At 24.2% G+C, this 22,688-nt stretch overlaps 1 protein-coding gene across 5 annotated transcripts in view; it reads right to left on the bottom strand.

Annotated features, from left to right (window-relative positions):
* The window catches only part of LOC145286018 (intermembrane lipid transfer protein VPS13A-like), a 965,259-nt gene that overhangs the window by 303,412 nt on the left and 639,159 nt on the right, over nucleotides 1-22,688 (bottom strand). For all 5 annotated transcript variants that reach the window (XM_080134633.1, XM_080134635.1, XM_080134636.1 and 2 more), the window contains 2 exons: nucleotides 20,945-20,986; nucleotides 11,354-11,466 (listed from right to left, as the gene is read on the bottom strand). In XM_080134633.1, coding sequence (XP_079990759.1) covers nucleotides 11,354-11,466; nucleotides 20,945-20,986 — 155 coding nt within the window. The remainder of the gene's footprint in view (nucleotides 1-11,353; nucleotides 11,467-20,944; nucleotides 20,987-22,688) is intronic.

Genomic DNA, 22,688 nt, shown 5'->3' with positions numbered 1-22,688 from the left:
TTTGATGTATATTGCATTTTTTATATGTGTATTTCACTTTTGTTTAATATATATTTCATTTTTTATATGTGTATTTTACTTTTGTTTAATGTATATTTCATTTTTTTATATGTGTATTTCATTTTTGTTTGATATATATTTAATGTTTTTATATGTGTATTTCATTTTTGTTTGATATATATTTCATTTTTTTATATGTGTATTTCACTTTTGTTTAATATATATTTCATTTTTTATATGTGTATTTCACTTTTGTTTAATGTATATTTCATTTTTTTATATGTGTATTTCACTTTTGTTTGATATATATTTCAGTTTTTTATATGTGTATTTCACTTTTGTTTGATATATGTTTCATTTTTTTATATGTGTATTTCATTTTTGTTTGATATATGTGTTTCATTTTTTTATATGTGTATTTCACTTTTGTTTCATATATATTTCATTTTTTTATATGTGTATTTAATTTTTGTTTAATATATGTGTTTCATTTTTTTATATGTGTATTTCATTTTTGTTTGATATATATTTCAGTTTTTTTATATGTGTATTTCACTTGTTTGATATATTTTCCATTTTTTTATATGTGTATTTCACTTTTGTTTGATATATATTGCATTTTTTATATGTGTATTTCACTTTTGTTTAATATATATTATTTTTTATATGTGTATTTTACTTTTGTTTGATATATATTTCATTTTTTATGTGTATTTCACTTTTGTTTGATATATATTTCATTTTTTATATGTGTATTTCATTTTTGGTTAATATATATTTCATTTTTTATATGTTTATTTCACTTTTGTTTGATATATATTTCATTTTTTATATGTTTATTTCACTTTTGTTTGATATATATTTCATTTTTTATGTGTATTTCACTTTTGTTTAATATATATTTCATTTTTTATATGTGTATTTTACTTTTGTTTGATATATATTTCATTTTTTATATGTGTATTTTACTTTTGTTTAATATATATTTCATTTTTTATATGTGTATTTCACTTTTGTTTGATATATATTTCATTTTTTATATGTTTATTTCACTTTTGTTTGATATATATTTCATTTTTTATATGTTTATTTCACTTTTGTTTGATATATATTTCATTTTTTATATGTGTATTTTACTTTTGTTTGATATATATTTCATTTTTTATATGTGTATTTCATTTTTGTTTGATATATATTTCATTTTTTATATGTTTATTTCACTTTTGTTTGATATATATTTCATTTTTTATACGTGTATTTTACTTTTATTTGATATATATTTCATTTTTTATATGTGTATTTCATTTTTGTTTGATATATATTTCATTTTTTATATGTTTATTTCACTTTTGTTTGATATATATTTCATTTTTTATATGTGTATTTCACTTTTGTTTGATATATATTTCATTTTTTATATGTGTATTTCACTTTTGTTTAATATATATTTCATTTTTTATATGTGTATTTTACTTTTGTTTGATATATATTTCATTTTTTATATGTTTATTTCACTTTTGTTTGATATATATTTCATTTTTTATATGTTTATTTCACTTTTGTTTAATATATATTTCATTTTTTATCTGTGTATTTTACTTTTGTTTGATATATATTTCATTTTTTATATGTTTATTTCACTTTTGTTTGATATATATTTCATTTTTTATATGTTTATTTCACTTTTGTTTAATATATATTTCATTTTTTATATGTGTATTTTACTTTTGTTTGATATATATTTCAGTTTTTTATACGTGTATTTAATTTTTGTTTGATATATGTGTTTCATTTTTTATATGTGTATTTCATTTTTGTTTGATATATATTTCATTTTTTATATGTTTATTTTACTTTTGTTTGATATATATTTCATTTTTTATATGTTTATTTCACTTTTGTTTGATATATATTTCATTTTTTATATGTTTATTTCACTTTTGTTTGATATATATTTCATTTTTTATATGTTTATTTCACTTTTGTTTGATATATATTTCATTTTTTATCTGTGTATTTCATTTTTGTTTGATATATATTTCATTTTTTATATGTGTATTTCATTTTTGGTTAATATATATTTCATTTTTTATATGTTTATTTCACTTTTGTTTGATATATATTTCATTTTTTATATGTTTATTTCACTTTTGTTTGATATATATTTCATTTTTTATGTGTATTTCACTTTTGTTTGATATATATTTCATTTTTTATATGTGTATTTCATTTTTGGTTAATATATATTTCATTTTTTATGTGTATTTCACTTTTGTTTGATATATATTTCATTTTTTATGTGTATTTCACTTTTGTTTGATATATATTTCATTTTTTATATGTGTATTTCGTTTTTGGTTAATATATATTTCATTTTTTATATGTTTATTTCACTTTTGTTTGATATATATTTCATTTTTTATGTGTATTTCACTTTTGTTTGATATATATTTCATTTTTTATATGTTTATTTCACTTTTGTTTGATATATATTTCATTTTTTATGTGTATTTCACTTTTGTTTAATATATATTTCATTTTTTATATGTGTATTTTACTTTTGTTTGATATATATTTCATTTTTTATATGTGTATTTTACTTTTGTTTGATATATATTTCATTTTTTATATGTGTATTTTACTTTTGTTTAATATATATTTCATTTTTTATATGTGTATTTCACTTTTGTTTGATATATATTTCATTTTTTATATGTTTATTTCACTTTTGTTTGATATATATTTCATTTTTTATATGTTTATTTCACTTTTGTTTGCTATATATTTCATTTTTTATGTGTATTTTACTTTTGTTTGATATATATTTCATTTTTTATATGTGTATTTCATTTTTGTTTGATATATATTTCATTTTTTATATGTTTATTTCACTTTTGTTTGATATATATTTCATTTTTTATATGTGTATTTTACTTTTGTTTGATATATATTTCATTTTTTATATGTGTATTTCATTTTTGTTTGATATATATTTCATTTTTTATATGTTTATTTCACTTTTGTTTGATATATATTTCATTTTTTATATGTGTATTTCACTTTTGTTTGATATATATTTCATTTTTTATATGTGTATTTCACTTTTGTTTAATATATATTTCATTTTTTATATGTGTATTTTACTTTTGTTTGATATATATTTCATTTTTTATATGTTTATTTCACTTTTGTTTGATATATATTTCATTTTTTATATGTTTATTTCACTTTTGTTTGATATATATTTCATTTTTTATATGTGTATTTTACTTTTGTTTGATATATATTTCAGTTTTTTATACGTGTATTTCATTTTTGTTTGATATATGTGTTTCATTTTTTATATGTGTATTTCATTTTTGTTTGATATATATTTCATTTTTTATATGTTTATTTTACTTTTGTTTGATATATATTTCATTTTTTATATGTTTATTTCACTTTTGTTTGATATATATTTCATTTTTTATATGTTTATTTCACTTTTGTTTGATATATATTTCATTTTTTATATGTTTATTTCACTTTTGTTTGATATATATTTCATTTTTTATCTGTGTATTTCATTTTTGTTTGATATATATTTCATTTTTTATATGTGTATTTCATTTTTGGTTAATATATATTTCATTTTTTATGTGTATTTCACTTTTGTTTGATATATATTTCATTTTTTATGTGTATTTCACTTTTGTTTGATATATATTTCATTTTTTATATGTTTATTTTACTTTTGTTTGATATATATTTCATTTTTTATATGTTTATTTCACTTTTGTTTGATATATATTTCATTTTTTATATGTTTATTTCACTTTTGTTTGATATATATTTCATTTTTTATATGTTTATTTCACTTTTGTTTGATATATATTTCATTTTTTATCTGTGTATTTCATTTTTGTTTGATATATATTTCATTTTTTATATGTGTATTTCATTTTTGGTTAATATATATTTCATTTTTTATGTGTATTTCACTTTTGTTTGATATATATTTCATTTTTTATATGTTTATTTCACTTTTGTTTGATATATATTTCATTTTTTATGTGTATTTCACTTTTGTTTGATATATATTTCATTTTTTATATGTGTATTTCATTTTTGGTTAATATATATTTCATTTTTTATGTGTATTTCACTTTTGTTTGATATATATTTCATTTTTTATGTGTATTTCACTTTTGTTTGATATATATTTCATTTTTTATATGTGTATTTCGTTTTTGTTTAATATATATTTCATTTTTTATATGTTTATTTCACTTTTGTTTGATATATATTTCATTTTTTATATGTGTATTTTACTTTTGTTTGATATATATTTCAGTTTTTATACGTGTATTTAATTTTTGTTTGATATATGTGTTTCATTTTTTATATGTGTATTTCATTTTTGTTTGATATATATTTCATTTTTTATATATTTATTTTACTTTTGTTTGATATATATTTCATTTTTTATATGTTTATTTCACTTTTGTTTGATATATATTTCATTTTTTATATGTTTATTTCACTTTTGTTTGATATATATTTCATTTTTTATATGTTTATTTCACTTTTGTTTGATATATATTTCATTTTTTATCTGTGTATTTCATTTTTGTTTGATATATATTTCATTTTTTATATGTGTATTTCATTTTTGGTTAATATATATTTCATTTTTTATATGTTTATTTCACTTTTGTTTGATATATATTTCATTTTTTATATGTTTATTTCACTTTTGTTTGATATATATTTCATTTTTTATGTGTATTTCACTTTTGTTTGATATATATTTCATTTTTTATATGTGTATTTCATTTTTGGTTAATATATATTTCATTTTTTATGTGTATTTCACTTTTGTTTGATATATATTTCATTTTTTATGTGTATTTCACTTTTGTTTGATATATATTTCATTTTTTATATGTGTATTTCGTTTTTGGTTAATATATATTTCATTTTTTATATGTTTATTTCACTTTTGTTTGATATATATTTCATTTTTTATGTGTATTTCACTTTTGTTTGATATATATTTCATTTTTTATATGTTTATTTCACTTTTGTTTGATATATATTTCATTTTTTATGTGTATTTCACTTTTGTTTAATATATATTTCATTTTTTATATGTGTATTTTACTTTTGTTTGATATATATTTCATTTTTTATATGTGTATTTTACTTTTGTTTAATATATATTTCATTTTTTATATGTGTATTTCACTTTTGTTTGATATATATTTCATTTTTTATATGTTTATTTCACTTTTGTTTGATATATATTTCATTTTTTATATGTTTATTTCACTTTTGTTTGATATATATTTCATTTTTTATATGTGTATTTTACTTTTGTTTGATATATATTTCATTTTTTATATGTGTATTTCATTTTTGTTTGATATATATTTCATTTTTTATATGTTTATTTCACTTTTGTTTGATATATATTTCATTTTTTATATGTGTATTTTACTTTTGTTTGATATATATTTCATTTTTTATATGTGTATTTCATTTTTGTTTGATATATATTTCATTTTTTATATGTTTATTTCACTTTTGTTTGATATATATTTCATTTTTTATATGTGTATTTCACTTTTGTTTGATATATATTTCATTTTTTATATGTGTATTTCACTTTTGTTTAATATATATTTCATTTTTTATATGTGTATTTTACTTTTGTTTGATATATATTTCATTTTTTATATGTTTATTTCACTTTTGTTTGATATATATTTCATTTTTTATATGTTTATTTCACTTTTGTTTGATATATATTTCATTTTTTATATGTGTATTTTACTTTTGTTTGATATATATTTCATTTTTTATATGTTTATTTCACTTTTGTTTGATATATATTTCATTTTTTATATGTTTATTTCACTTTTGTTTGATATATATTTCATTTTTTATATGTTTATTTCACTTTTGTTTGATATATATTTCATTTTTTATCTGTGTATTTCATTTTTGTTTGATATATATTTCATTTTTTTATATGTGTATTTCATTTTTGGTTAATATATATTTCATTTTTTATGTGTATTTCACTTTTGTTTGATATATATTTCATTTTTTATGTGTATTTCACTTTTGTTTGATATATATTTCATTTTTTATATGTTTATTTTACTTTTGTTTGATATATATTTCATTTTTTATATGTTTATTTCACTTTTGTTTGATATATATTTCATTTTTTATATGTTTATTTCACTTTTGTTTGATATATATTTCATTTTTTATATGTGTATTTCACTTTTGTTTGATATATATTTCATTTTTTATCTGTGTATTTCATTTTTGTTTGATATATATTTCATTTTTTATATGTGTATTTCATTTTTGGTTAATATATATTTCATTTTTTATGTGTATTTCACTTTTGTTTGATATATATTTCATTTTTTATATGTTTATTTCACTTTTGTTTGATATATATTTCATTTTTTATGTGTATTTCACTTTTGTTTGATATATATTTCATTTTTTATATGTGTATTTCATTTTTGGTTAATATATATTTCATTTTTTATGTGTATTTCACTTTTGTTTGATATATATTTCATTTTTTATGTGTATTTCACTTTTGTTTGATATATATTTCATTTTTTATATGTGTATTTCGTTTTTGGTTAATATATATTTCATTTTTTATATGTTTATTTCACTTTTGTTTGATATATATTTCATTTTTTATGTGTATTTCACTTTTGTTTGATATATATTTCATTTTTTATATGTGTATTTCACTTTTGTTTGATATATATTTCAGTTTTTATATGTTTATTTCACTTTTGTTTGATATATATTTCAGTTTTTATATGTTTATTTCACTTTTGTTTGATATATATTTCATTTTTTATATGTTTATTTCACTTTTGTTTGATATATATTTCATTTTTTATATGTTTATTTCACTTTTGTTTGATATATATTTCATTTTTTATATGTTTATTTCACTTTTGTTTGATATATATTTCATTTTTTATGTGTATTTCACTTTTGTTTGATATATATTTCATTTTTTATATGTTTATTTCACTTTTGTTTGATATATATTTCATTTTTTATATGTGTATTTTACTTTTGTTTGATATATATTTCATTTTTTATATGTTTATTTCACTTTTGTTTGATATATATTTCATTTTTTATATGTGTATTTCACTTTTGTTTGATATATATTTCATTTTTTATATGTGTATTCCATTTTTGGTTAATATATATTTCATTTTTTATATGTGTATTTCATTTTTGGTTAATATATATTTCATTTTTTTTATATGTGTATTTCATTTTTGTTTGATATATATTTCATTTTTGTATATGTGTATTTCACTTTTGTTTAATATATATTTCATTTTTGATATGTGTATTTTATTTTTGTTTAATATATATTTCATTTTTTATATGTGTATTTCATTTTTGGTTAATATATATTTAATTTTTTTTATATGTGTATTTCATTTTTGTTTGATATATATTTCATTTTTTTATATGTGTATTTCACTTTTGTTTAATATATATTTCATTTTTTATATGTGTATTTCACTTTTGTTTGATATATATATTCATTTTTTTATATGTGTATTTCATTTTTGTTTAATATATATTTCATTTTTTTATATATGTATTTCACTTTTGTTTGATATATATTTCATTTTTTTATATGTGTATTTCACTTTTGTTTGATATATATTTCAGTTTTTATATGTGTATTTCACTTTTGTTTAATATATATTTCTTTTTTTATATGTGTATTTCACTTTTGTTTAATATATGTGTTTCATTTTTTTATATGTGTATTTCACTTTTGTTTAATATATATTTCATTTTTTTATATATGTATTTCACTTTTGTTGATATATATTTCATTTTCTATATGTGTATTTCACTTTTGTTTGATATATATTTCATTTTTTATATGTGTATTTCACTTTTGTTTAATATATGTGTTTCATTTTTTTATATGTGTATTTCACTTTTGTTTGATATATATTTCATTTTTTTATATGTGTATTTCATTTTTGTTTGATATATATTTCATTTTTTTATATGTGTATTTCATTTTTGTTTAATATATGTGTTTCATTTTTTATATGTGTATTTCATTTTTGTTTGATATATATTTCAGTTTTTTATATGTGTATTTCATTTTTGTTTCATATATATTTCAGTTTTTTATATGTGTATTTTACTTTTGTTTATTATATATTTCATTTTTTTTATGTGTATTTTACTTTTGTTTGATATATATTTCATTTTTTATATGTGTATTTCACTTTTGTTTCATATATATTTCAGTTTTTTATATGTGTATTTTACTTTTGTTTTATATATATTTCATTTTTTTATATGTGTATTTCACTTTTGTTTATTATATATTTCATTTTTTATATGTGTATTTTACTTTTGTTTAATATATATTTCATTTTTTATATGTGTATTTCACTTTTGTTTGATATATATTTCATTTTTTATATGTGTATTTCACTTTTGTTTCATATATATTTCATTTTTTATATGTGTATTTTACTTTTGTTGTATATATATTTCATTTTTTATATGTGTATTTCACTTTTGTTTCATATATATTTCAGTTTTTTATATGTGTATTTCCCTTTGTTTTATATATATTTAATTTTTTTATATGTGTATTTCACTTTTGTTTAATATATATTTCATTTTTTATATGTGTATTTCACTTTTGTTTGATATATATTTCAGTTTTTTATATGTGGATTTCATTTTTGTTTAATATATGTGTTTCATTTTTTATATATGTATTTCATTTTTGTTTAATATATGTGTTTCATTTTTTATATGTGTATTTCATTTTTGTTTAATATATGTGTTCTATTTTTTATATGTGTATTTCATTTTTGTTTAATATATGTGTTTCATTTTTTATATGTGTATTTCATTTTTGTTTAATATGTGTTTCATTTTTTATATGTGTATTTCATTTTTGTTTGATATATGTTTCTTTTTTTATATGTGTATTTGATATTTGTTTAATATATATTTCATTTTTTTATATGTGTATTTCATTTTTATTTAACGTATGTTTCATTTTTTAATATGTGTATTTCACTTTTGTTTGATATATGTTTCTTTTTTTATCTGTGTATTTCATTTTTGTTTAATATGTTTCTTTTTTTAATATGTGTATTTAGTTTTTTTTTGATATATATTTCATTTTTTTACATGTGTATTTCATTTTTGTTTAACATATGTTTCACTTTTTTATATCTGTATTTCATTTTTGTTTGATATATATATTTATTTTTTTATATGTGTATTCCATTTTTGTTTTATATCTATATTCATTTTTTTATATGTGTATTTCATTTTTGTTTAACATATATTTCTTTTTTTATTTGTGTATTTCACTTTTGTTTGATATATGTTTCTTTTTTATATGTGTATTTCATTTTTGTTTAATATATATTTCATTTTTTTATATATGTATTTCATTTTTGTTTGATATATATATTCATTTTTTTATATGTGTATTTCGTTTTTGTTTAATATATATTTCATTTTTTAATATGTGTATTTCATTTTTGTTTAACATATGTGTCACTTTTTTATATGTGTATTTAATTTTTGTTTAATATATGTTTTGTTTTTTTATATGCGTATTTCATTTTTGTTTAATATATGTTTCTTTTTCTATATGTGTATTTTATTTTTGTTTTATATATGTTTCATTTTTGTTAAATATGTTTGTTTCATTTTTGTTAAATATATGTTTCTTTTTTATTAAATATGTTTCATTTTTTATGTGTATTTCATTTTTGTTTAATATATATTTCATTTTTTATATGTGTATTTCATTTTTGTTTAATATATATTTCATTTTTTATATGTGTATTTTATTTTTGTTTAATATATATTTCATTTTTTATATGTGTATTTCGTTTTTGTTTAATATATATTTCATTTTTTTATATGTGTATTTCATATTTGTTTACTATATGTTTCATTTAATATAATATGTATTTCATTTTTGTTTAATGTGTTTCTTTTTTTATATGTATATTTCATTTTTGTTTAATATATGTTTCTTTTTCTATATGTGTATAATTTTTGTTTAATATATATTTCATTTTTGTTTAATATATATGTTTCATTTGTGTTTAATATATGTTTAATTTTTTATATGTGTATTTCATTTTTGTTTAATATATGTTACATTTTTGTTTAATATATCTTCCATTTCTTATATGTGCATATAATTTTTGTTTAATATATGTTTTATTTTTTTATATGTGTATTTCATTTTTGTTCAATGTGTTTCTTTTTTATATGCGTGTATTTCATTTTTGTTCAATATATGTATTTCAGTTTTGTTTAATGTATGTATGTCATTTTTTTATATGTGTATTTTATTATTTTTGAATATATGTATCATTTTTTATACGTGTATTTTAGTTTTGTTTAATATGTTTCTTTTTTATATGTGTATTTCATTTTTGTTTAATATATGTTTTATTTTTTATGTGTATTTTAGTTTTGTTTTATAGTTTTTTCATATTTTTATATGTGTATTTTAGTATTGTTTAATATATGTGTTTCATTTTTGTTTAATATACATGTGTCATTTTTATTTGATATATGTTTCATTTTTGTTTGATATATGTGTTTCATAATTGTTCGATATATATCTTTCATTTTTGTTTTATATATATGTTTCATTTTTTTTAATATATTAAACAAAAAAAACATATTTAGCAAACAAAATGTGAAAACCATACATTCAACACAAATGATACATATTTATATAAATATGTATCATTTGTGTTTAATGTATGGTTTTCACATTTTGTTTGCTAAATATTTTTTTTGTTTAATATATTATTTCATTTTTCATGTGTGTTTTTTATTTTTATTTAATATATTTGTTTTATTTTTTCGTATCTGGGTTTCATTTTTATTTGATATATGTATTTTAATTTTTTTAATATTTGTTTTTCATTTTCTGTCCTAAAAATATAAGTGATTCATTTTTGTTTAATGTGTTTTTTTATATATGTATTTCATTATTGTTTAATATGTGTTACATTTTTGTTTAATATATGTATTTCATTTTACTTTATTATGTTTTCATTTAATATATGTATTTAATTTTTTTAATAGTTCTGTTTTATTTTTGTTTAAGATATGAGATTTATTTTTGTTCAATACACGTTTCATTTTTGTTTAATATATGTGTTTCATTTTGGTTTAATATATCTTTTATTTTTGTTTAATATATCCATTTCATTTTTGTTTACTATATTTGTGTGCATGTGTAAGAGGGAGAAAGAAAAGAGACACAAAACATATTTACTCATCATCAGGTGAGGTTGTCCAATCAGGTGAGCTTACAAGTTTTTTTTCTACAGTATCATTTACATTTATGTTTTGCACGACAGAACAGCCTTTAATCTTTTGTTCTGGATTCTGAAAAACAAACAAACAAAAAGAACAAGATAGAGTTTTCTAATTAAAACATCCTCATTATAATTAACTATTTAATAAATAAATACAATGCAAATAGAACAACTGATGTGAAAATATCTATTATATACTTTTTACTGAAATAGTGATTTCATAAAGATATTTTTATTTTTAATCTCTGTAATAATTAAGATTAGTAACACAGAATAAAAACGTTATATATTATATCAGGTTGACAAGAAAGTTCTTGCAGTTTTTAATTTTTAAATTCAAATGAACATATCTTGACTAAAACATTCATGAAGCCCCATCAGAATCAACAGACTTTTGCCAATGCAAAACAAGTGTATTAATGTTAGTAATGTATAAATCTTGCAATGAAATTGCTGAAGACTTTTTTTTATTTGCTTAGGTTTTCTAGCATTTCTCACACAGAAAATTGTTGAGATACTTGAAAAAATAGTAGTAGGTAGGTGAGAGGTCTGAAGAGTATGACGGATGAGGTAGAGTTTTGTAGCCCAATTCATTCAACTTCTGCAGGATTGGTTTAGTAACATGCAGTCGGGCATTGTCAAGGGCTTTTTCTGTTAACTTATGCTGGGTGTTGTTGTCAAAGTTTCTGATGCATTTCATCCATTTGTTGACATTACTTTTCTGATGTTATTATTTTGCCTGCATTCAAAAAACTGTAATGGATAAGATTGACTGCAAACCACCAGACAGACAGTATGACCTTCTTTTGGTATAACTCTGGGAAGTACTATAAAGTTTTGTCAGTGCCTAACCACTTAGCTGAGTGTAACCAGTTGTTATTAAAAAAAACACTTTTGATCGCAAGTCACAACCAGGTTGAAAAATAGGCCGTTCTTGTTGTGTAAAAGAAAGGAAGATGACACTTCATAATGGTGTTTCTTTTGGTTGTTGTTGAAGTCATGAGGCACTCATTTATTACGTTTTTTTGTCTTCCCAATCTCTCTCAAGTGGTTGGAAATTGCTGTATATGTCACATCTAATTCAGAAGCAAGTTCTCGAACTGTTGTGCATGGAATGGTTTAAACTAAGGCTCTTAACTGATCATTGTAAACATCAGATGGCCAACCACTATACTCATCATCTCCAAAACTTCATTGTCACCACAAAATTTATTAAACCACCATCATGCTGTGCATTCAGTAGTGATTCCTGGGCGAAACACTTTGTTGATATCGCAAGCTGTTTCAGAAGCTTTTCGGTCTAGCTTGAATTGAAATAAAAAATTATGTGAATTTGCTTCTTTTTTTTTTTTTTTTTTAATGTAAACTATACCTTAAATTAACTCTTACAGTTAATTTAAGACATAGTTTAAATAATGTTAATTAGGTTGGTTGGTTGTTTTTGTTTTACGGCATATCAACCTTTTTCAGGTTATTTAATGCCGAATCTAGTTATTTTGAGGAACGATTTTTAATGGAGTATATATTTTTTTAAAGTCGGATTCTACTTAACACATAGTTGGGACCTTAACAGGTACTACCACTCTGGGGCAGAGTGGACCAGGGAGCAATGGCAATTAAAAGTTGGCTCCACACTCCCCAAGGCCCGCAAGGTGGGGCCTCACCATCGGATATAGTTTTAGGTCATAATCAGGACCATTGTATAAAGGGTTCTTTTTAAATTTTTTTATAAAGGCCAATTTTTTTAAGATATGAGAGTATGGTGTTGGAATTGTTTTTATCAAATAACTCTTTAACATTGTTTTCTTTGTAGAATCGATTTCTTACTGTTACAAAATCAGTACATTCAATTAATATGTGTTTGATTGTGAGTGGTGTTTGACAAGGTATACAGATGGGTTGGCTTTCTTTTTTTAGCAGATATGAGTGGGTTAAGTGAATATTACCTATTTTTATTCTTGTTAGTTTGACTTCTGTTCTGTTTAGTTTTGTATTTTGTTCTTGGTTTTTTATTTTTGGCATGATTTCGTTAAATTTATTGTCAGGTGTTCATTCCAGTAGGTTTGCCATTTCTCTGTTGTATATGCGTTGATACGTCTTTTTAGATCTATGTATGAAATTTTAAAATTTGCATCGATTGGGAGATTTAAGGCGTTTTTTGCTGTGGAATCTGCTAATTCATTACCTTTAATACCGGAATGGCTCGGTATCCAGCAGAAAATGATTTCTTTTTTACTGTTTAATTCAGTTAATTTTTGGAGTAATTTTGCGATTAGAGGGTTGTCCATCTTTTTATTTTTAATCGCTTTTAGAGTAGATTGGGAGTCTGAAAGGATTATAAATTTGTTTTTTTTGTTATTGGAGGCGAGTTTGAGAGCTCGGATTAGAGCATGTATTTCAGCACTGAAGATTGAGGTTTCTTTTGGGAGGTTTGATTGTTTTTTTATTGATTTATTGAGTATTGCTGCACTGGCTGTTGCGTTATTTTGTTTAGACCCATCTGTATAGATGTGTGTATGGTCTGGATACTTTTCTTTGATTTTATTGAGATCATCATGATAAGTTATTGGATGAGTATGTTTCTTTTCATATTTACTTAAACTTAGGTCGATGTTAGAGGATACGATTTTCCAGGGAGGAGTTTTGAGTAGGACAGCTTCGTGAATTTTAGTTATGGGTAGACTTGCTCCTTTGGAAATCGATTTTATTCTAAGTCCAAAGGTTTTGATTGCATTTTCTTTTTGGTCGAAAAGGTGTTTACGGTTTGGATTTAAAGTGCTATTGTGTGCTGGGTTTGTGGGGTTGGCTGTAAGTTTTTTGTAGTATTTTAGACCAAGGTTTTGATTTCTGAGCATTGGAGGAGTTTCATGTGCTTCTGCATACAGGCTTTCTACAGGGGAGGTTGGAAATGCTCCTAGTGCTAGTCTTAGCCCGGAGTGGCATATTGTGTTGAGGGTTTTTAGATATGACTTTCTGGTGGATTGATATATGAAGCTACCATAATCTATTTTTGATCTAATTAATGCTCTATATAGTTTGAGTAGTGTGTTCTTGTCAGCTCCCCAATCTGTATGGGCGATGACTCGTAGGAGTTGTAATGCTTTATTACATTTGGTTTTGATGTGATTGATGTGTGGAATGAAATTTAGTTTTTTGTCAAAAATGATTCCCAGGTGCTTGTGTTCATTTACGAATGGAATTTTTTCGCCTTCAATCTGTAAGGTTGGGTCAGGGTAGAGTTTGCGTTGGTTACAGAAATGGATGCATTTTGTTTTAGTTTTGGAGAATTTGAAACCATTTTTAGTTGCCCATTTATTAATTTTATTTATGTTATGTTGTAGTTTTCTTTCAATAGTGTGAGTGTATTTAGATCTGTAGCTGATTGAGCAGTCATCTACATATAAGGAGCTATGTATATCAGGAGAGAGTTCTTTCATAATGTTATCAATTTTTATATTAAAGATAGTTGTTGACAATATGCTGCCTTGGAGCACTTCTTCTTCTTGATTTTGTGGGTCTGATAAAGTTGAGTCTATGCGAACTTGGAAAGATCTGTCTGTTAGGAAGTTTTTTATGAATTCAGATAATCTGCCTCTTAGTCTGAGTCTGATGTTGTGGATATCTTTTATAATACCGTGTTTCCAGGTAGTTTCATATGCTTTCTCAAGATCAAAAAAAACAGATGTTACGTGTTCCTTATTGATAAAAGCTTCTCTGATATAATTTTCAAGGTTAGTGATGTGGTCTATACATCCTCGATTTTTTTGGTATCCACACTGGATTTCAGAAATTATTTTGTTGTCATCTAGATACCATATAAGACGGTAGTTAATCATTCTTTCGAACGTTTTGCATAGGCAGATTGTGAGAGCTATTGGTCTGTAGTTTTCTGGGTTTGATGTATCTTTTCCCAGTTTGGGTATTGGTATTATTGTTGCATTTTTCCATGCATTATAAATTTTGAGAAGGAGTTTTAATGATTCTGGTGGAATTTCTTTAAGGAAGCTGTAGTGCACTTCATCTGGCCCTACAGCTGAGTTATGGGATTTTTCTATGGCAGTTTCTAGTTCATTGAGGGAGAAGATTTCATTATAAGGCTCTTGGTTTTTTGAGTTAAAGTTTATTTTGTACTTTTCTTCATGTTTCTTAAGTATTTGGAATTGTCTATTGTAGTGTTTTGATGATGAATTTCCGGCAAAGGTTTTAGCTAGTGTGTTAGCAATATCTTTTTTATCTTTTTTTTTCTGTTTATTTGTGAGAAGGTGTTTGATTGGATTCGGATTATATTTTCCAGTTATTTTCCTAATCATTTCCCAGACGGTTTTGGGTTTAGTGGTGATGTTGATTTTGTTGACAAATTGTTGCCAGCAGGATCTTTTGCATTCTTTAATTGTTTTTCGAGTTTTAGCTCTTTGGTGTTTGTATTCTATTAAGTTGTTCGTTGTGGGTTGTTTTTGAAATTTTCTTAAGGCTGCCTATCTCTGTCTAATGGCTGTTTTACATTCTGGATTGAACCATGGTTTGTTTTTTTTTCCAGGAGAAGAATTTTTGGGTATGCATTTTTTGGCTATTGTTAGGAGTACTTCCGTGAATTCTTCTATTGTTTGGATTTGATGTTCTGTTAGTTTTAGTGAACAAAGTTCTTTAAATTCGGCCCAGTTGGCTTTGTTTGTGTTCCACCTGGATATGTGGTTTTAGATGGAGTTACTGTAATTGATTATAATAGGGAAGTGATCACTTCCACAGGGTTCTTCGTAAGAGCTCCATGTATAATCCAAGAAGCTTGATGGATCACACATGGTAAGATCAATGGCACTAGTTGATCCATTTGTTGGATTTAAGTATGTTGGATGTTTTTGATTGAGAAGGCACAAGTTATTTTTGTTAATTAATTGTTCAATTTTGTTTCCTTTTGAGTTTGTGACTTCGCATCCCCATAACGTACTGTGGCAGTTAAAGTCTCCTAGAAGAATGAATGGTGAAGGTAGTTGTTTTATTAAATTTTCTAGTTCATTTTCATTTATTGGTTCATGATGAGGGAGGTATATTGAGCAGATTGTGATTGTTTTGTGTAATGTGACTTGAGTTGTAATTGCTTGGAGATTTGTTTTGACAGAGAAATTGCTTTGAGTTATGTTATTCCTTACAAGAATTGAGGTGCCTCCATTAGCACGAAGGCCTGTGTTATGGAAATAGTTGTATTGTTCATACTTTGGTGTTTTGAAATGGTTATTATTTTGTAGGAAGGTTTCTTGTAAGCAGACAATGGCTGGGTTGAAGAGTGAGATAAGTATAAGAAGTTCATTATAGTTAGATCTTATTCCACGACAATTCCATTGGATAATTTGTTGTGTTTTATTTCTATCCATGAGGCTGTTTAGTTTTCCTCTATTTCCATCTCTTTAGAAGTAGAGGGTTTATCTTTGGTTGGAGTTTGTGTCTTTGGTGAAATGTTTTGCTGGGTTTTTCTTTTTTTTGTTTGGAACTGGACGTCGAACTGGATCTTGCTTGAGATGTTGCTGTTTTGGCGTCTTGTTCATTTTTTCCCTCTTGATTACTTGTGTTTGGTTTCTTTTTTTTATCTAGGGTGTTTTCGGTTTCCATTTTTTCTAGAATTTGGAATCTATTTTGAGTGTCTATTGTTTGGTTTTCTTCTTTTCTGGAATGTTCTTTATTTGCTGTTTTATCATTGCTTCTGTTTTTATTAATTTCTGGTGGTTGTTTTGTTGGTTTCTGATATAATTTTTTTAATGGTTCTGTTGTGGATGGAATATTATTTTCTTTGTTTGGATTTGTTATTTCTATTTTGTTTCCCAGATTTGAGTATTTTTCTTTTAGGCTATTTTGAAATTCTGGCCATTCTTTATTATTTAATGTAATCAGTTTGTTTATCAGCTCCCTATATTGATCATGTATTTCATTATGTTGGTATGGTTTAGTTATCTTTTTTTGTTGTCTCAGCATATGTGTTATCTTTCATGTACGTCTCAACTATTTTTCTGGCTTCTGGAAAGGTTGTGTTTTTTTTGTACTTTACTTCTATAATTTCTCTTTCTTTTTTATATGTTTTGCATATTTTAGAGAAGACCAGGTGATCTTCTTTGCAGTTAGCGCATTTTACCTCATTTATGCATTTTTCTTCGGTGTGGTCAGGCTCTTTGTTGCTGCATTTTCCACATATTTTTATTCCTTTACAGGCTTCTTTATGATGTCCATATTTTTAGCAATGGAAACATCTTAATGGGGCTGGGATATATTGGTCTACTTTTACATTTAAGTAGCCAATTTTTATTTCCTTAGGTATTGTTGATTTGTTAAACGTTAATATGTATGTGTTGGTTGTTATTATTTTATTGTTTCTTTTTATGTTTATGCGGATGTGGTTGATTACTCCTAGTTTTTCTAATTTGGTTTTTATTTCTTTTTCAGTTGCTAGCGATAGTTCATAACTTCGAATTACTCCTTTCAAAGTGTTTAATGTTTTATGGGGAAAGACTTTGCACTTGTACTCATGGAAGTTCTTCATTTTGAGTAGAGATTGAGCATCTCTAAGATTGGTTATTTCAACTAGTAGATTTCCATCTTTTGTTTTTTTTTATCATTTTTGGTTTACTTTTTGTGGATAATGTTTTTTCTATTAGGAAAGGTGATAAATTTCCAATTTTTTTTATTTTCGATTAATTCAATAACCAAGAATCGTGGGAAGTTTCCTTCGTCTATAGTTGGAACGGTTTTTCTAGTTTTGAATTTTTGTTCGTCATCTGAGCTTGAGAGGTCAGAGTCAGAGGAATGGTTTCTTTTAAGGGTTTTGAGGGGGATGCTTTTGTTTTTATCAGCCATGGATTTTGGGATTTATTTTTCATCAACCACGCTCCCTACCCACCTCGGAGTCCAAAATTGGGGCATAGTAAGGGGGAAACCCATTCGCCTTGACCATGTCGGAGCTACGTGGAGGATATACTCTTTTAGTAAGGAGTTCTCAAGCACTATATTTTCTGTTCAATATGTCCTCAAAAATACATTTGCTCAGATGGAGTGTTGAGTTCTGGTCTTTCCAATTGATTGACCCTTGCCACCGCCTTCTAGCACTTACTTGGTTTGCCTATTTTTTGTAGTGGGGGAAGAAAAAAAAAAAAAAAAAAAAAAGATAAAAAAGGTGGGAGTACCTTTAAGTTTCGTTCTTTGTTGTGGTAATTGGTACTTTGGGTGTAAGTGCTAGGACTTGGCGTGACTGGCCGATTGGTCGGATCGGGCCTCTCCGACCGCCCGTCTAGCCGAAGTAAGGGCCGAAGTAATGTGTTGCAGTGCCTAGACTTTTATGCACCCAGGTCTAAGTTAGCTTAATCATCAGGATCACGTCCTAAGGCATTACGAGTAGCAACCCACGGCTAACTGGTTGCCCCATTGAGGGATTTTTACACTCTGCAGGGAGGCAGTCGGCTTATTCTAATGCCCTACCAACAGGACAAAAAAACGGGGGGGGGGGCGACAGGGTTGGTAAGTAGGGAAGGAAAAGGAAAGGAGAGGGGAAGGGGGGTTGTTGTTTTTGTAGAACATAATTAAGTTTTTTTGTTTTTTTTTTGCTTTTTTACATAGGCATCACCACATTATCAAGGCCCAGAGGCCACTCAAGGATAAGGGTTAAAGAGTGTACAGTAGAAATTGGACAATATAGTAATCATTAGTAATGAAAATTTGGTAACTTTGATAACTTATATGGAACGGCTCATCAAGAACTTATTTACTTTAGACTTGAACACAACCATATTGTAGTCAGCCGGAAAGCAGGAAAACGGAAGACAATTCCACAGGCGTGCAGTTCTAAGAAAGAAGCTTTGTTCATGGAATCTACGTTTAGGTTTAGGCACAGATAAAGAGTGAGGGGAATTATTGATAGTGTTTACAACTAGACGAGTGTTTCTTGTGAAAGTTTGGCGAGGGGGGACCATAGATTGAAGCTCAGTCGAACACTTTCCATGAAAATAATGATACATCAGAGACAAACTCGCAACATCTCTTCTGTGAGACAGAGGTTGCAGCGAAGAGAAAAGGACATCTCCTACGAGGCTACAAAGTCTATTTTGAACTCTATACAAAAGAGAATAGAAAACAAAAACAGAAAATCGATGTAGGTGCATTTCGCCTCAGGAAGCCAATAGACAGCCTGATCTGGTAGCACCAGAATGTTAATTAGGCTTAATATTTCTAATTAGTTAAGTGGGTAACTAAATATTTATAATAGGAAAAAAGAATTAAGTAACCATGTATTTTTATAGTCATGTTATTGTTACAACATTGCCAATTCTTTTCATTTGGTTGTGCAAGGGAAAGTATAGTTTGCCTGAGAAGGTCTTGTATATCAGTTGGTATACTAGTACTCATTATTAGAAGGGAGATATTAGGATGTATATATACAAAAGGTAACTATCCTCATAATTTTAAAAGGGGATGTTTTAGAGTTCTAGTAAGGTAGTGGATCAATGGTTGAAATGATGGGTATGTTTGGAAAATTATTTTTTTGTTCTTTAAAATAATCCTTTTTTGTTTTATTATATTTTTTAATTTGGGTGACCAATATTTAGCATATAGTAAGGTGTAATGTGAGTCTGGAGTGAGCTAGTGGAGGTATATGATAATGTGGGTACTATATTTGTGATAATTGGCATAAAGAGGGTTAAATTTATGGGGTGGTGATTATTATTTATTGGTTGTAGATAATATGGTAGCAATCCATTAATAAGGATGTGCCATTTTCTTTTAGTATCAGTGTGAGATGGTGTGAACTTGATGATGTTCTGTATGTTAGATGCTTCTATTGAATAGGCATATTATCAGAAAGAATTTTTTCTTGTGCAAGCACATTTTAAAAACCTTACACTTGATATTGATATACTTTATTATTCATTGCTTTGAGTATCCTGAGTTTGTCAGTAGTGCATAGCAGGCATCTCTTGCATATGGTACTCTAGGATTATTTCTGTTCGATAATTCTACATTTGATTGTGTATAGGGTGAAGCTTCAAGGTTATATATAATGGTTGTAAAGGATGTGGCACCTTATTTGTCTGAGTGCCTGAAAGTACTGTTATATATTATCTTTTTTTTTTAAATGTTCTTTTTATCATTCCAATATAGATCTTTTCTTTCATAGCAGTAGTGCCTGCAATAACTTTGACATCATAAATCTTGGATTCATTGTGCATTCTGTGGTCAATGGAGGATTTTCATCTTTTTTTGGTGAGTAGGTGGGATTGTGGTTGATGGTGGTTTTGGTTTTAGAAGACTTCAAATATCTTACAATGGATAGTAAAACTGATTTTAACTGTGTTTTTGTTAATGATCTTGTGGAGATTTTATATTGTGTCTGTGTAGTCTGGCGGGTTCATTATGTGCATATGTGATTTTTTTTTTTTGTTAAAACCACTTTTGTGACAAGCTTTATTGTACTATGGAGTAGATCTTTGGCTTTGTTTTTTACATAAAAGTGATTGTGTAAAGATGAAAGTAGACAATACGCTGTCCATAGAATAAGTGATAAAAATAATTACCTTTATAGAATGATGTACAGTTACAACAGCATGACATCCCAACTAAAAATGAAATAAATAATTGTCAATTAAATAAATTTAAAGTTTTTGTTTTTTCCTCATACATACTCATTGTTTTTCTCAGTAATGATGAAGTGAAAGTTGCAGAGAAGCAAAGTTAAACCAAATTCAAAGATTTTAATTTCCTTATGGATAAAAATAGTAAATATTAAATGTTAATGGTTAGATAATGACTCCAAAAATTAACAAATGTTATTTGTTCACACTTAATGAGATTATGTACTTATGTACTGAGACGATGTATCAAGCTATTATCATTATCTTAATTGTTGTCAAATCCATAACAAGTGCTTTTTAATATCATTGGAATTTCAAACTGAATGATCATTTAATCTACTCTCATTTCACATTCCATGTCGTTTAGATTTCTCCTATCAGTTAATTTTCTGTCAAGTTCCTTCACCTAGGATTGAACTCATAATCTCTACATAGAATTGACTATAATGCCTCTTAATTGACATTCTTATTCACTGTGGATAAAGAATATTTTTCATCCATGTTTATAAATTCAATTTTAAGAAATATGCTATGTTTACAAAAAGTCAGATTAGATAAAAAAATAAATAACAATAAAAAAGAGCAAACCTACTTGTTATTGGATTATTTAAATCAAGTGATCATATTTAAAAATAATTGTAAAACGAATGTTTTATATTCCTTATTGGCTTCCTCCAACACCTACATATGAATCATGTGTTATTTAGCATCTCAACTATCATTTTTGTCATAGCTGGACTCAATACATGAAATGATGACCACACAAGATGTAGAAGAGTTAAAGTTTAATTTGTTAATTTAAATTTGGAACAATCACCGATTTATTTGGTTGCATTATACATTCATAGGATGTTTAATATTTTTTCTTTTTCGAAGTGACTATAAGGAAGAGTGAGCTACATAACCACCTGTATGTATCATGTACCATACCCACTCTTAACTGACTCTTTTTAAATTAACTTGAAACATTGTTGAACTAATCACAGTTTTTGTATCTCTTAGCCTACTTTCACGTTCTAACATTAACTAGCATTAATTAATTAACTAATTAATAATGCAGAAGGCATGCTCAATGTATGTAAGAGAATTAAAAAAAAATTGTATGATATGTAGGAGAAATAATTGATCAATAATTAAAAAAAACTACATTTGACTTAGTTTATTGCTGTACAGAATCAATCTATATGCTATTAAGACTGTAAATCTTGATTTGTATCTTGCTTATCACCACTGGATGATGTCACAAAAGGTGAATAGCATAAATAAAGGGTGAATGGCATAAATAATTAAAAGAGAGAAAGAGGAGAATAGATAAAACAAAAGTTATTATTATTATTATAAAGAAATATATTTGAAAGAGTTACCAAAGGCTATTAGGCATCCATTATCATGTCATGTATTTTTTTAAATAAATAGTTGCTTGTAAGAGCATTATTATAAATCAATCTTATTTGTTTTACTAATGACTCACCACTTATTAAAGCCAAATATCACTCACTCATAACAACAGCTGTTCCTCAAAACAGCAATTCCTTTTTCTCTGCCAGAAACATTGCTCATGAAATGTGAGAAGGACTAAAGAAGAAAATAGGGAAAACAAGAGTCATGAGGTTTTATAGGTAGTCTATTATAATCTAGAATTGTGATAAGATGAAAGTTCAATAATAAATACAAAAATATATAGCTT

Source organism: Euprymna scolopes, chromosome 10, assembly GCF_053919585.1.
Source record: "Euprymna scolopes isolate OS-2025 chromosome 10, ASM5391958v1, whole genome shotgun sequence".
Classification (NCBI taxonomy): domain Eukaryota; kingdom Metazoa; phylum Mollusca; class Cephalopoda; order Sepiida; family Sepiolidae; genus Euprymna; species Euprymna scolopes.
The sequence above is the reverse complement of the archived record's forward strand: the minus strand, read 5'-3'. Positions and strand labels throughout refer to the sequence as shown.